This window comes from Hyperolius riggenbachi, chromosome 9 (assembly GCF_040937935.1).
Source record: "Hyperolius riggenbachi isolate aHypRig1 chromosome 9, aHypRig1.pri, whole genome shotgun sequence".
In the NCBI taxonomy this organism is placed as follows: Eukaryota; Metazoa; Chordata; class Amphibia; order Anura; family Hyperoliidae; genus Hyperolius; species Hyperolius riggenbachi.
This window is the reverse complement of record NC_090654.1, coordinates 152,901,928-152,918,441: the sequence shown is the minus strand read 5'-3', so window position 1 is coordinate 152,918,441 and position 16,514 is coordinate 152,901,928. Positions and strand designations below refer to the sequence as shown.

Sequence of the window (16,514 nt, the reverse complement as noted above, 5' to 3'; positions counted from 1 at the left end):
ATTCTAACCTGAGGAGTCGGAGTCGGTGGATTTTTGGACCGACTCCACAGTCCTGGTGTCTACTTCCTACATTGATAACATCCTGTGTTTACAAATTAGCTGCAGAGATTTTTGAGCTGACACAGTTGAGAGATCAAATTACAGCGGTAATTGCTCTGCAACAGCATAATAACCTTTAAAGAAAAAAAAATCTGTGTTACAGCTGATACAAATTCAATAAATCGGCAGTCTGTCTACTTCTACTTCCTGCTTTCATCTTGTATTTACAAATTAGCTTCTCTGCCATGGCAGTCAGCTGACACAGATAAGGGATTAAATTACAACTGGTGATTAGGCACATATGAGGGGGAATTAGACAAGCTAAACTCTCTAAATACATACAGGGTGCATTCCTCTATGTTTTCCTTCTGCCCAGTGCAAGAGTTCAGGTCCCCTTTAAGGAAAAACAAATTAACTCCCTATCACTATATTAGCCTACAGTAACCAGATATCCGTATACTGTAGATAAGCCTTATAAACTGGATTTTGGATGATTTTTTTTTTCAGTTATTGTTCTTTGTATATTTTTTTATACCTTACTGAGTAAATTAGGAAGTGTTTAACATCATACAGAGTGCTAATTTTTATTAATCTATTTACTGTTTTTAAACAAGAGAACAGCATAACGAGAACGGCACAAAGAGGTGCCTGAATGGCAATTAACACAGCAAAGACATTTGCTGTAGATCAGTAATTTGTTGTAGTAACTTGTATCATCTACAACTGGAGACTGACTTCAGTGCATTAGATATAAAAGGAGACACCGAGAGCCCAGAATAGTGTAGTATGTACTGGAAATGCGGGTATGATTAGGTAAGTATAATATAATACTCACAATCCAGGGTTACCAAATCCCCTCCACCAAGGGAGGACTGAGATAAAGTGCAGGTAAACAGAGGCGCCAGAAGGATAAAAATAGCTAAAATTGTTAAAAAGGAAGAGGTAGCAGTGGACTTACCCCCTCGAAGTAGACACAAGATGCTGTTGATTGATATTCAACATAAATAGTAACTCTCACAGAGGCGCTAAGCTTTGTATCAGACCTGTATGAGTCATATGCTCCTTCTATAGCCTGATGAAGCAGGATATGCCTGCGAAACGTGTTGCATCTATTTGGAGTATGTAAATAAACTCTTTTTGTCTGTTTACCTGCCTGTTATCAGTGCATTAGTGCACTGGTAAACTATGGACAAACATTTGTACAGTAGGATATGAAACTGAATATGCAATGACTAGAATATGAGGCACACACAGCAAACATCATGTTTTAAATTTTAACATTTTTGTGACAGAGGTCCTTTAAAAAAAGCACTGAAATCTTTCACAGTGTTTTTACAGAGTACATAATCGTCACTATCAATCCCTCAGAGGAGCTCACTATCTAAACCCTACCAACTATGCAGTGTCTATCGGGGAAAGGAACCCTGAACTCTAGTTCTGTGAGGCACACTATGAACACTATGCCATCCAGCTGCCCTACAAACTAATACACGTACAACACAGCAAATTACTTGTATTCAACATATAAGGTAGTCATTGACTAGCTATAGTAAACAGGGATGTGCTCACGAGTAGTGAGCTACTCGAATTTGTCATTAAAATGAGGCTTAATTGCCTCAGGTGTGCGGCTGGGAGATGAGGGGTTACTTTCCAAGAATTTTGCTGGCTTCTATGCGTATCACGTCTCGCACGTGGCCTATGGGTCACGTTGCAAGCCTCACTAGCGCGCATTTCCTCCAAGCCGGAGGGAGGAAGTGCGCGCTAGAGTCTTGCAACGTGTCCAATAGGCCACGTGTGAGACGTGAAACGCATAGAAACCAGCAGAATTATGGGGAAGTAACCCCTCGTCTCCCAGCCACACACCTGAGGCAATTAAGCCTCATTTTAATGACAAATTAGAGTAGCTCACTACTCGTGAGCACATCCCTGATAGTAAATATAGCTGGTACATAACACATAGAAACTTGACAAACCTTTGATGAATGAATTACTGATATGGCCATCATTTGTGTACCACCTTTCTCCTGGTCTGACCGACTTTTCAACAATGCTTTGAAAAAGTTTCCTAGTCAAACCCCACACAGCTCTCCGAGTATAATCCAAATGACATACATGCAAGATGTGCTGAGAAATCAATGCTTTATTCCAGCATGGTCCCTTTCATTAAAGCAAACGTGATAATCCGCTTCAAAGAATGCCATTGATTTGATCTGATTTGCTGCACTTTTCATTTGGATGTGTCAATAAATCTCGCACAAGAAATCTTAAAGGACAGCTGAAGTGAGAGGTATATGGAGTCTGCCATATTTATTTTCTTTTTAAGCAATATTAGTGGCCTGGATATCCTGCTGATCCTCTGCCTCTAATACTTTTAGCTATAGACCCTGAGCAAGTATGCATCATATCAGGTACTTCTGACATTATTGTCAGATCTGACAGGATCAGCTGCATGTGGGCTTGTTCACGCCTAGGGCGTTTTTGCGCTGGCAATTTTAAAAAAATTGCATTAAAAGTGCTTGTGCAATGAAAATTTATGGGACTGTTCATATCTGTGTGTTTCGTCAGCTTTCCGCTGACCAAAGTGCTGCCTGCACCATTTTTTGGTCGATTTTGCTACAATGGAAGGTATAGGAAAACCGCAAAACACTCACAAAATCTCTTTTGTGGCGATTGCGTTCGCACTTTTAAGAATAAATACATTGTATTTATTCTTTTCCGGGTCAAAGAGTTCCCTTCCTGACTTGCGTCAGGAAGTAAAAAAAAGAAATCGCTCAGCAAAAGCGCTTTGAAAAAAAAGCGCTTTACACAAAATCGTAGCGCGCAGGTAAGCGCCGGAAGGGGGAAAGAAAAATCACTCTCAAAATCGCAAAACGTGGCCGTCAGCGATTTTAGATGTGAACAAAGCCTGCTTGTTTCTGGTGTGATTCAGACACTACTGCAGTCAAATAGACCAGCAGGACTGTCAGGCAACAAAAGGAAATAAATATGGCAGCAGGGACGTAACAATAGACTGCAGCCGCAGGGGGCCCAGAAGCTTCAGGGGGCACTGTGGGGGCAAAAGTTTATTTTCCCTGTCCTGAGAGACTGACAAGTAAGGGCACAAAGAGAAAAATCTTTCTGCTCTCTGCACAAATGATCTAATGACTGCATCTGCACAGCCACGGATAAAGAATTATACAAAGTTTTGTAGACAAAGTTTTGTAGACAGTCCCTATTCAGTGTGCAGCAGGCTCTTGTGTACAGTGCCCAGCCGCCAACCTCTCTACTCTTCCCCAAGTGCTCTGTACTTTAGTGATGCTGGAGGAACCTGCAGAGCAAGTTCTGCTCCAAAAGAAATGGACAAAGTGAATGTAATAAAAAGCTGGGACTGATCATTTTCTGTGTGCATTTTTTCTATACACCATGTGTGTTTTATCACAGAAGCTAATGTAATTGATAAAGAAAATGTGTGCAGTGCTTCACTGCGGTCTGTTTTTATCTGCATGGGTAAAACACATTCAAGTGTGCACTAGCCAACCGAATAACATTGGTTCACAGTTTACCTGTGCAGAAAGCAAGGGGGAGGGGAGGGCCCCATACAAAGTTTTGCAGGGGGGGCCTAGTGATTTCTAGTTACACCCCAGACTCCATATTTTTCTCACGTCAGTTGTCCTTTAAAGGAAAGGTTCAGGGAGGGTGGAGAAAAAATAAAAATCAATTTCCACTTACCTGGGGCTTCCTCCAGCCCGTGGCAGGCAGGAGGTGCCCTCGCCGCCGCTCCGCAGGCTCCCGGTGGTCTCCGGTGGCCGACCCGACCTGGCCAGTACATGCGCAGTACAGCCCGGCGAACGTCCGATGACGTCAGCGCGCCGGCGTGGGACGCAGAAGTACCAGGACTTGGAGCGCAGAAGAGCCCGACCTGGCAGCCGGCCTGGCCAGGTCGGGTCGGCCACCGGGAGCCTGCGGAGCGGCGGCGAGGGCACCTCCTGCCTGCCACGGGCTGGAGGAAGCCCCAGGTAAGTGGAAATTGATTTTTATTTTTTCTCCACCCTCCCTGAACCTTCCCTTTAAAGAGAATCTGTACTCAATTCTTAAAATAAAAAGCATACCATTCTATTCATTATGTTCTCCTGGGCCTCTCTTTGTTGTTTCTGCCACTCTCTGCTGAAATCCTGGCTTGTAATTGCCAGTTTTAGGCAGTGTTTACAAACAAAAGACAGGGCTGCTAACCAGCATGTGATAGGCTGAGAGAAGCTCAATCTGTGACTCATACAGAGCCTGCAGGGGGCCTGGAGAGGGTTTGTATAGCTTCTATCCTATCACAGAAGAGCAACACATTCCTGCCTCAGCCGACAAACCCGGCAAAGGAAAGAAGGATTACATTATATAACAGAGATAATACAGCCACTGTGCAACTAGGAAAGGCTGCAGTAAGACAGACCACATTAGAACAGGTATAGGAACTTATAGAATAGAAGAAATAAGGCTGAAAATTTTGTAACAGAGTCTCTTTAAGCATTTTTTGGTCTGCTGCCACTTCCTTAGTGATGCCTGCTCACAATTTATCATCTAAACATTAACGTGTCATTTAACTGGCCTTCAGCAAGGGCAGTCTCTCCTAAGCAGCTTGCACTCATCAAATAATGCACCTGATAGATATATATATATATATATTTATTATTATTTTTACACTGAGGCTATTGCCATGCTATTAATGTTGGCAACAGCCTAAATATCAAACACTCCTATTCTTAAAGCCTCAGTCTGTAGAGTCCCCATCTCTGCTGGGAATGAGTGCAGTGGTACTTGTCTCGGCCAGCACATAGTACAAGTGAGGAAGTGGTTAATGGAGCACAAGCTCCTCATTGTTTGTCTGTCAATGAAGCAGCTAGAGCAAAACCAGCTGATCCCATTCATCCCCACTAAAACCATTCACTGCAGATCAGTAGAGAAGCAAGATTTCATCCTGCCGGTGGATGCCAAAAGGCTGGGTATGTTCCAAGCACAGCAACTGGAGACAGGAAGGGTGATGTACCACCAAAAAGCACTCATGGCAGCACAGCCTCTTCAGCTGTTTACATGGTGTGTTCACAGAAAACATCAATGACTGTGTTCTATCAAAGCCACAATAATGACCACAGAAGGGTTAACACCAGCAAGACTATAAACAGCTTTGTTCGATTCATTTTGAAGAGCTATCTATAGGTTACTGTTCCCACCATGAACATGCAGGTTTGTGTCTATTACAATTCAGATATTCATAACAAAAAGGGGTCTGCCCACGAAAGTTAAGCACATTCAAGCAGATTATCGCCACTCGCCTACATTTTAGACAACATGCACCACTATTTATAATGGCACCTGGTGCCATAAAACAGGTTGAATGCCAGCGGATACAAATAAAATAATGGGAACGTGGACATTACAAAAAACTGATGAGTTTTACCGAGCCATTTTTTGGCAGCCTGATGTTTTCAAAATTGCATTTAGCAGGATTGTTGCAGACATGAATTTAAGGAGAACTCAGCAATCGCCCTTTTAGAAAATGACCCATCTAACCAGAAAACACGGGAAATCAAAGTCTTAGCATCAGCAGTAAATGAATTATTTCAAATACTCAAGAAACGCAAAAACAAGAGAGTGGACGTAAAACACAGCATGGTGAGAGTTCGGGGTTATGAGTTTAAAAGCACGTATAGCTAGAGAACAATAGTAACTACATACAGAAGGCTATATAAACAACAGACGTCCGCAAAGTGACAGTGAGAACTGAGAAGCAGAATACAATAGAAATCGCTCCATGGGAAAGAGGAAGGAGAGTCGAGATGGAGGCGGCAGCTTGTCATTCCAACCATAAACAAACAGCAGTAATCATAGTGGACGCCACAATGCACGGACACCCTCTACCCCTCTCCCAGGCACCCCCCGACCCGTTGAACCACAGCAGTGAGCAAAGCTAGATCGCCCGAGTGGGAGACACAGCTGGGATACTTTGGTACATAAAGGACCCCCAAAAAGCACAGATGTAGATCCCCCTCAATTTATGACCATGAGACATATGGGGGTGGGTGGTAAACACGGCGGTACTGGGCACAGCACTCCGGGTAACAATAAATGCCTCCCACATCCAGCCGGGAGTCCCGCAGCACCCCGAAGAGGAGCAGATAGGCCTGGTAGCGAGGAGAAAGCAGAGCAGCAAGATCCCTCCCTCCTCTGCACGCACACACACGCACACCCGCTTCACCCGTCCCGCTCCTTACCTGCCGTGGAACCAGTCTTTGCAGGCGTCGCACTCGATCATGAAACGGGTCGCGTCGTAGGGCAGGCGGCAGATGCAGTACACAGGCACCGTCGCCATGTTAGATTCCCGCTCACAACAACACTCCCAGCCAGGGACGGACTGGACACTGGGGAGAGCCGGGCACGGGCGGGAGCGGACAAAATGCGGGGAAGGGAGGGGGTATGCGGGCAACTTTCTGTCTCCTTTCCCCGAGCTCCTCCCGGATCAGCGCGAGGGAGGTGGCGGCTGAGCGGGGTTCGGAGCGGGGACAGGCTTTGTCTGTGTGCCCCCTGGTGACAGCTCCGCACTGCCGCCCTGCTTCTCTCTACTGACTGTAGATGCTGCCGCCCTGCTTTTCTCTGTGTACATAATACTGCACTCTGTACACTGCCTTCCTGCTTTTCTATGTGTATATAACACTGCACTATATACACTGGTGGCTACTTCTCCAAGTATTCAACACTGCACAATGTCCCCTGCTCCTGTCTACTTTCCCGCTGTGCTTTTCTTTGCAGCTACCACACTGCACTATACACACTCCTGCCTTGCTACTGCACTATCTTGTTTCTCTCTGTGTAGACTGCAATGTATACACGACTTCTCTGCTTTTCTCTGTGTATCACTGCACTAAATACACTGCTGCCCTGCTTATCTTAAAACCACTGCTGCTTCTCTGTATATACCACTGCACATGGCCCCTTGCTTCTATATGTACATAGTTCTTTACTGTATACAGTTACCTTACTTCTTTCTATATATAACTTGGCACTGTATATTTTGCTGCCTGCTTTTCCACGCATTTTAAAAAACTTTTTTTTGTGTATGCTGCCACTCAAATGAAAGTTATAACAATTATTATTCCAACACATAACAAATCTAAAACCATATAAAACAGCGTGTCTGTACAGCGCTCACCTATGCCAACCTAATTATACCAACACACACTCTCCTACATACCTCACATACAACAGCATCCTTATGAGTAATGGCTCAGTTTACAATATCAACGCTGCAGGATCAATGTCCATCCATCTGTAGACTCAGTTAAATGTGTATCTCACCATGTCACTTGAAATTTGTGGGAGCTCCCAATTTTAGCTGTTGTGAGGGTGAGCCAGTGTCCGTCCTCTTTGCACAGTTCCAGTGACAGCCTTTCTTCATAGGCCCCGTTTGTCGGGAAAAAAAAAAATATGTACAAACATAGACAAATAAGAAGTACGTTTTTTCCAGAGTAAAATGAGCCATAAATTACTTTTCTCCTATGTTGCTGTCACTTCTAGTAGGTAGTAGAAATCTGACAGAAGTGACAGGTTTTGGACTAGTCCATCTCTTCATATGGGATTCTCAGCAAGGCTTTTAATCTTTATAAAGATATTCCCTAAAAAGGATTTAAAGGAAACCTGAAGTGAGTAAAATTATTTAAAATAAACACATGTCGTAGCTGCAAATGAATATTACTTACTAGCCTCACTATCAGTTCCTCTCAGAGGCTCACCATTTTCTTCTTACAGTGATCCCTTCCAGTTCTGACAATATTTTGTCAGAACTGAAATATACCAATTGCTGTCAGTTATATATCAGCAGCTGTCAGTTACAACCGAATGAGCAAGGTAATGTCCATGTTTCCCTATGGCTCAAGTGGGTGATATTACAGTTTAACAGTGCGCTGACCAGGAAGCGGTTATAGGGTAATGGCCATTTTTAAAATGGAGGATGGAGAATTCCATTGATCACAGTGGACAAATGGGATGCAGGAGAGGAGAAAGCAGGGGCGCCTCTAGGCATAGGCAGTACAGGCCATTGCCTGGAGTGCCATTGGTCCTGGAGGCGCCATGTTGCTGGATTAAGCCATGCCCCCTGACTAAGACCCACCTCCACGGGTGTTCTATTACTTGTTTCTGCTGCATCTGCTTAGCGTAAGTTGCTAGCAGCTGCCACTGTGTTCCTCTGTGCCTTGTACATCCTTCCCCCCCCCCCCTTTTGTGCCTCCTCCTGTCCCTTTTGTGCCTCCTTCTGTCTCCTTGTGCCTCCTTCAGTCCCTTGTGCCTCCTTCAGTCCCTTGTGCCATGTTTGACCCCCTGTTTGTCCTTCTGTCTCTTTTTATGCCTCCTGTCTCCCTTTTTGCCTCCATGTGCCTCTTTCAGTCCCCCTGTGCCTCCTTCTGTCCCCCTGTGCCTCCTTCTGTCCCCCTGTGCCTCCTTCTGTCCCCCTGTGCCTCCTTCTGTCCCCCTGTGCCTCCTTCTGTCCCCCTGTGCCTCCTTCTGCCCCCCTGTGCCTCCTTATGTCCCCTTGTGCCTTTTTGTTCCCTTGTGCTATCTCTGCCCCCCTGTTCCTCCTTCAGTCCCACTCTGCCTCCTTCTGTACTCATGTGCCTCCTTCTGTCACCATGTGCCTCTTCAGTCCCCATGTTCCACCTCTGTCCCCTGCGTCTTCCTCTGTCCCCCTGTGCCTCCTTCTGTGCCCCTTTGTGCCTTATTCTGTCCCCCTCTGCCTCCTGTCTCCCTGTGCCTCCTTATATCCCCCTCTGCCTTCTTCTGTCACCCTTTTGTAGCTCCTTCTGTTCCCCTTTGTGCATCCTTCTGTTCCCCTTTGTGCATCCTTCTGTTCCCCTTTGTGCATGCTTCTGTTTCCCTTTGTGCCTCCTACTGTTTCCCTGTGCCTCCTTCTGCCCCTTGTGCTTTTTTCTGTCACCCATCGTGCCTCTTCCTTTCCCCTGTGTGCCTCCTTTAGTCCCCCTGTGTCTCTTTCTTTCCTCCTGTGCCTCAATCTGTCCCCTTTTGTGCCCCAATCTGTCCCCCATTGTGCCTCCTTCTGTCCCCCTGTGTGCCTCCTTCAGCCCCCCTGTGCCTCCTTCTGGCCCTCATGTCATTTGTTGTGCCTCCTTCTGGCCCTCATGCCTTCTTCTGTCCCCTTGTACTGCCCACTGCCCCTTTGTGTACCTCCTTCCATCCTCCTGTGCCTCCTTCTATCCTCCTTTGTGTCTCATTCTGTCCCCCATTGTGCCTCCTTTTGTTGCCCGTTGTGCCTTCTTTTGTCCCCTTTGTGCCTCCTTCTGTACTCCTTTGTGACTTCTTCTGACCCTTCTTATGTCGCTCTGTGTGCCTTATTCAATCCCCCTGTGCCTCCTTCTGTCCCCCTTTTTGCCTCATGAAAGTGGAGCCCTGCCTATGTGTATTTTCTGTTGAAACGCTGCTGCAATAAGTGTAATTTCTGATGAAACGCTGCCGCATTATGATTATTTTTCTGGTGAAACATTGCCGCATTATGATTATATTCTGGTAAAACGCTGCTGCAATACGATTATTTTCTGGTGAAACACTTCCTCAGTACGTATATTTGCTGGTGAAACACTGCCGCATTACGATTATTTTCATGGGGGAGGGGGGGTTGGGGGAGGCGCCATAGGTTTTCTCGCCTGGAGTGACAAAATGGCTAGAGGCGCCCCTGGGAGAAAGTGTTTGAGGAGTAGACTACACAGGAGGTAAGTATGACCTGTGTATGGTTATTTCGACTTTTCATTTTAAGTTCAGGTTCTCTTTAAACAATTATGCTGGCCAGCTTCCCTGCTCACTACACCGTTTTTTAGCAGTTGGACAGAGCAACTGCCGTTCACTAAGTGCTTTTGAAAATAAATAAATCCCTTAGAATCCCCTATAAAGAGATGGACTAGTCTAAAACCTGTCACTTCTGTCAAAATTCTACTACCTACTGTAAGTGACAGCAGCATAGGAGAAAAGTAATTTATGGCTAATTTTACTCTGGAAAAAAATGTACTTTTTATTTGTTTATTTTGCACATATTTTAAATTTTACAATTTTTCGCAACAGTGCCCCTTTAATCAGTTTGTGCACTTTTTTTTCTTCTTCTCCATGGCAGTGCATTGTGAGAAAGACTTTATTTAAAACGCGTTAAGTGTGAACTTTGCCATAGAAAAACATGTATAAAGGACATGAGGTAGAGGAAAAAACCACAAAAAGAGCGTACTCAGAAGACTAAAAACAAGGAACACCAAGAGCCCCAATAGTGTAATATGTACTGGTAAATGGTTACTAGATAGAGTAAATATCAGGAATAAGAAGTCGCTCTCTGTAGATGAGAAAAAAGGGGTTTCAACCCTCCACCCAGGGTGGACTCAATATTATGCAGGAGAACAGAGGCGCCAAAAGGATAAAAGGAAGCTAAATGAGCTTAAAAACCAAATTCTTGGTAAATAGAGGAGGTAGTGGTGGACTTACCTCCTCCAAGTAGACAGAGGTGCCTGGCTCTTCTACTGACCACATATGCTATTGCTCCGTTATTGCCTGATGAAGTGGGATCAAACCTGTGAAACGCGTTGCATATTTGGAGTTCATAAATAAAATATATTGACTGTCTTTACTACAGTCGTTGTGTGTGTACTTGGAGGAGGTAAGTCCACCACTACCTCCTCTATTTACCAAGAATTTGGTTTTTAAACTCATTTAGCTTCCTTTTGGAGCCTCTGTTCTCCTGCACTCAGAAGACTGATGATAAAAGGGAGACCAGCCGGTCGTAGACAGATCTCACCTGATGTGGTGGCTGATATGCCCTTATGGGTATTATCAGCTTGCAGGCTTTTGTCCCTCTCAGGCAAATTTTTTTGCCTGAAGAAAGGAGGCATGGCCTCCTGAAACTAGTTGTATTTGTTACATTAATTAAAGAATCAGTTACTTCCAGCACGGGTCTCCTGTGCTTTCTTTCAGCCACTGCTGTGGTGCATCTGAACAGAGCAGTGTGTGGATTGCTAACTTTTCAGGTTCAATGCGTAAAAATTTACGCGTGGAACCACTCACGTGTAAAAATGTATGTGTTAATGTTCCTGCACCAGCGGGAATGCGTAAAAATGTCTGCAATGTGGCACTAAACTAGCTGATGGAGGGTGACCAGAGCAGCAGTAAGTGACTACGAGGGCACAGGATGGCTGCATGGGGCTGCAGGTAAGTGAAACTAATTTTTTTTTTTTTGCCTGATGACTCCTTTAAGTGTAAAAGGACCCTTACTCAATGCAGCCTAGTCTTGTATTGCTAGCTCAGGCACACCTCCTGGTGCACCCGCTCCAGTAAGTACAAAAGGCCACCCGGTGAATCAGCGTTTCAGACATTCTGGCCCAGAGGGACATGGTTTACGCAATGCGCGCAGGCACTCAGGACCAATCACCTTCCTTGTGGGAGTGACCAGTTGGACTCCTTATATCACACATGTCCAACTCTGGCCCACCGAGCTATTAAATTTGGCTCACAAGTGTTTTTCCTACTTTGCATTATGTTATGCCCACTGTAGAACACCAGGGAAGATAAACTGGAGGTAAAGCTCTAGATCACCATGAAAGCCATATGGGGGGGGGGGGGGGTCGCTGCACTCCAGAGAACTGTATAGGGGACCACTAGACACCAGGGAACTGTATAGGGAGATGGATACGTAAGACACCAGAGAAATTTATAAGGGAGGGAGTTGGCCCCTAGACATTAAAGTTGGCCCGCAACTTTGTCCCAGTGTTAAATTTCAACCCACCTCATGTTACATAATGAAACAATAACTTAGAATAACACAAAGGGGGGAAGAGGTGCCTAGGATTTAATAAAACTGCGTTAAAACCAATTAAAAGGTAAAAAGGGTGAGGTGGCTTCAATGAAGACAAATTCATAAGAAATAATGGATTTTAAATATGCACTGGCAACACGTTTCGTGGGTCTATGCTCACCTCCTCAGGCCAAATAAATGTTCCTAACAGAAAGGCAGAGGTGTCTGAATCCTGGCTCATAGTACTGTTTAGGTACTTTTATTTCACCTTCCTTTGGAGGGGTGTACCGCTTGACCCTATGTGGCGCAGCCACCTCTAGGATCAGTGTCGGACTGAGAGGTAGAAAAGCCGAGGAAATCCACCTACTGGCCAAGCAGCAGAAACCATGTCTTATCTCTCCCAATAGAAACCTGTAGCCAGTCTTCACTGTGAGCAGCAGCATGATTACTTGCTGCCAGTTTTTGGCACTGTCTAATGTTGGGGATACACGGTACGTTTCTGTACCGTGTATCGACCAGCTGATCCGGTCAGCTGATAATATTCAGCTGGCCCGATCAAGCCGCTCGACTCGCGCCTGCTCGATTCCCGCCGGCAGACAATGGCAGGGAATCGAGCGGTGATACGGAAGCACCGGCGGGGACGAGCGGCAATCGATCCGCGGGGACGCGGCAGGGGTTGATCCGGCGGCTAATTGGCCACCGGATCGACCCATGTATGCCCAGCATAAGACCATACGGCTGTTTTTGTATCAAGAGTGCGACCACACCCAGCTTGCCTAGATAACTGAGTGGAGTCGAGTTTATACATCACCGCCTGCCTGCAGTGATTGTTTGCCCTTCTGCAACCTCCCCTTGTGAGTACAATCTTTGTTTTTTATATCCAAACTTTTGTTGTGACTTATTGCACCATAGGGGCTCCCATTTTTTCTGTGTTTGTTTTGTTCTAGCGTGTTTTTTGTTCACCCTCCGCAATTGCAGTACATTAGAATGTTTTTCAATGTGTTCAACACTCTTCTTAGCAAGCCCAAAATCCCATCATCAGTGTGAGTCTGTTCCTATACAACTTACCTTTTTATAAAAGAGCAAGAGTCCTGAGCAGAAACCACAATATGCTTGGAGCCAGTTCAGCTCCTAACCAGGTCGGAGCTTGGCCCTGATGTTCCTGGGGGTCCCGGGCAGCGTCAGTGGTCAGCGTGGGAAACTTCAGGAGGATCCAGAGGCTTCCCTCTCCTTAGGTAAGTATGTGATTTTCCACCCTTGCTTGGGTTTGCTTCAAACTTTTGTGAACCATTTAAAATGTTCTAAATTTTTATATCCATGCAACATAAAACAAGTGATTTTCAAACAAGCCCTAAAGTGACATGAGCCCAGAATTGAAAAACAAAAACAAGTGAGATGATAGTGGTGGACTCAAGAACTTTTTTACTTGGTTTATACATGGACTCCACCCTCTCACCTCACCGAATCAGTTCTGTCCAGATTATATGTTTCTATTGGAGACCAGAAATTTGTAGTAGATGGGGCAATGATACTCTGCCCTTAAAGAGAATCTGTATTGTTAAAATCGCACAAAAGTAAACATACCAGTGTGTTAGGGGACATCTCCTATTACCCTCTGTCACAATTTCGCCGCTCCTCGCCGCATTAAAAGTGGTTAAAAACAGTTTTAAAAAGTTTGTTTATAAACAAACAAAATGGCCACCAAAACAGGAAGTAGGTTGATGTACAGTATGTCCACACATAGAAAATACATTCATACACAAGCAGGCTGTATACACCCTTCCTTTTGAATCTCAAGAGATCATTTGTGTGTTTCTTTCCCCCTGCAGCTATCTTCCACTGAAGTGTCAGGCTGTTTCTTCCTGCAGAGTGCAGACAGCTGTGCCTGTATGTAATTCCTCAGTATGTGAAAGCCCAGCCAGCTCAGAGGAGGATTTATCCAGCTTGTAAAAGATAAGAGAGCAGAGAGAAGCTGCACTAATCTAAATAATACACAGGCAGTGTGCAGAGAGGGGCCTGGAGGGGTAGATGCATCACAGAACCACAACACTGAAGAACTTGGCAGCCTTCCAGACACAGGCTGACAAGTCTGACAAGAGAGAGATAAGTTGATTTATTACAGAGACTGTGATAGCAGAAAGTGCTGCAGTAAGCCAGAACACATTAGAATAGCTTTTGGAACTTGTAGGATGATAAAAAACAGGATGCAATTTTTGTTACGGAGTCTCTTTAACCTCCTCTTGGGCTAGGAGATTAAATAAAGCTATGACTTGGTATCAACTCACTTACCTTAATCGTAACTGTGCAGATAAATTTGGATTGATTTGGCAATGCTGGATAGATTACGTAGACTCGCATAATGTTTTTGATATTTTTTAAATTTAAAAACTGTATGGTATTTTGAGTGGACACGCCTTTACTTTTTATATATGGCTCTACTATATGACTGTTGGACGCTTTGAACCTGTGGGCAGGCCGGGAATGGTAGGGAGGGTGTGGGTTGTCTGTTTTGTATTGTTTTATGTTGTTTCAAATTAAACAACATTTTAATTAAAAAGAAAAACAAACAACCCATAAGGGAGGTTTGTAATGGTGTGTGCCGTTGGTGGAGGTTGGGAGGGAGCATAATTCGTTACCCCAGTTTGTAAGGGAGAATACAAATTCTAGTGCATGGATAGGTTGACTTACGTGCTCTGTAGGGGGAGATTCTGAAGGGACAGCTGTTTCCTTCCTGCCATCAGTAGAACAAGGAGACCGTACAGTCCTGTTGTCTCTAATGACCTGTGTGCAGAAAGCTTGCAGATGAGTTAACCAGAGTTTGCCACATCTGTAGAAGGTTTTTCTCCCATTGTCCCCCACCACGGCTTCTGCTGAGATATTGATTGATCCCACCCTGAATGGAAAACACCTGAAAGAGTAAACTTTGTACCTATAATAGGCCCCTCCTCCCTCCTTTACTCAGTTTTTCTTTGTTTCCCATTTCACCCGATGGATCACCTAGTCAGGGTTTTGTTTTGTTTTTTCCCTCATTTATGGTTTGCCTGGGGCACCTGTATCTTAGGCATATGAGAAACCTAATGGTGGTGGGGGCCATTGGTGGAGATATCATTGTCCTGGTAGGAAGGCAGAAAAGTGTTAATTACCTGGCGCCCTGCCGTGCTTTTCGCTAGAGAGGGGTTTAGTTTGACCACCATTGCCACCTGTTACACGGAGTGGCAGGGGGGCAGTACGCGACTGTCTCATCCGCCTCACTAAGCGCCTGATTGGATTCTCGGTGGTCGCATCACTTCCGCCCAGGCATGGACTGGTGTAAAGACAGGGGGTGACATCGCAAACAGAAAGTGCGGCTATACAAGCTATGCTTTCACATATGTGGGACACAGAGTATGCTGACATGGAGCAGCTGCAGACCTCCACTACAGCAGACCTAGATACCCAATCGGGAGACTTTCAAGCCAGCTATGGCTTCCATTTGCCTGGCCAGAAACTTGGACAAATGGATAAAAGGTTTACAGAACCAACTTGTAAAAGGCACCCTGCATGAATGTATTTTGGAATCTTTAGCAGTTATGACGAAGATGGTTGCTTTTTTTAGCAGATGCGGCAACTTCAGCTAAGGCTGCAGCCCTTGTAAATTCTTCCAGATTAGCGTTGCTAAATGCCTGGAAAAGGGATGCATCCATAAAACATAGATTATGTGCTATGGAGGTTAAAGGGGAGTTATTATTTGGGAAAGACCTTGATACCATATTGGAAAGAAATTGACTAGGAGGCCCTTTCAGATTAAAAGGGGACCCCCACAGGGAGAGCAATCAGGTAGATGGTCTGCTCATACTAGTAAATTGACTTATAATGTGGGGGGAGCTTCTGCCCTTATGAGGCTCCCGGGACCAGGATCTTCCCAGAGATGTCATCCTGAAGATGCACATGATTCGATTCTAGTTAGGAATCTGAACTCGCTTCCAGCTGTACCTGCTACCATCCAGATTTATGCGGACATCGCCACGGCCACCATCTTGAAGAGGAGATCGTTCAGACCAGTACCGGTGAGGTTTTCCGTTAATGATATCTTTCCAACACGGAGGCCACACTTACACATGCAAATCCTTAGATAATGCCAGGAGGGCCTTGATCCATGCAGGTATCTCCCATGAACTCAGCCGCAGCCACAACAGCCGTTGTGACCTGCTAGAGTTTGGACCACGGCCCCACTTCCAGGCGCTCACTTCCCGATTTTCGGCGGCCGGCAGGGAGATATATTCATTTCTAAGCCTCTTTCAGAAGCGGGAGTCGCCTGCGAGATGCATTAAGGCGGTTGCGCTGGGTGGGCCCTGGTCCTCTTCTTTCTTGCCCTGACGTAAACACCTTTTTCTGTACTTGGCACCAGCAGAGTCACTAGGGGGTTTTGTCCGGGGCACCTTCCCCGAACCTGTTGTCATGGTGCCCATGATACATTATGGTCAGGTGCCCCACCCACCTCCCTCCCTCCGCAGTAAGCTGGCTCCCTGCTTCTGCTGTAATCACCAGACCTCTCAGATCAACTGTGCAGCAAAGGTTGAGAGATACCGGGCACCATCTAGGTTGAAAATGCTAATTTATTTCATCCAGTGATAGACACCATAAATCAGGCAACTGGTCTAACAGCCGTTTCGCAAGCTGGCAATGCTTGCTTCCTCAG

At 45.4% G+C, this 16,514-nt stretch overlaps 1 protein-coding gene across 1 annotated transcript in view; it reads right to left on the bottom strand.

Annotated features, from left to right (window-relative positions):
* The window catches only part of PHF2 (PHD finger protein 2), a 762,463-nt gene extending 755,855 nt beyond the window's left edge, over positions 1–6,608 (bottom strand). The window contains exon 1 of the mRNA XM_068253616.1: positions 6,279–6,608. Coding sequence (XP_068109717.1) covers positions 6,279–6,376 — 98 coding nt within the window. The 5' untranslated portion in view covers positions 6,377–6,608. The remainder of the gene's footprint in view (positions 1–6,278) is intronic.
* Between the last annotated feature and the right edge of the window lie 9,906 nt (positions 6,609–16,514).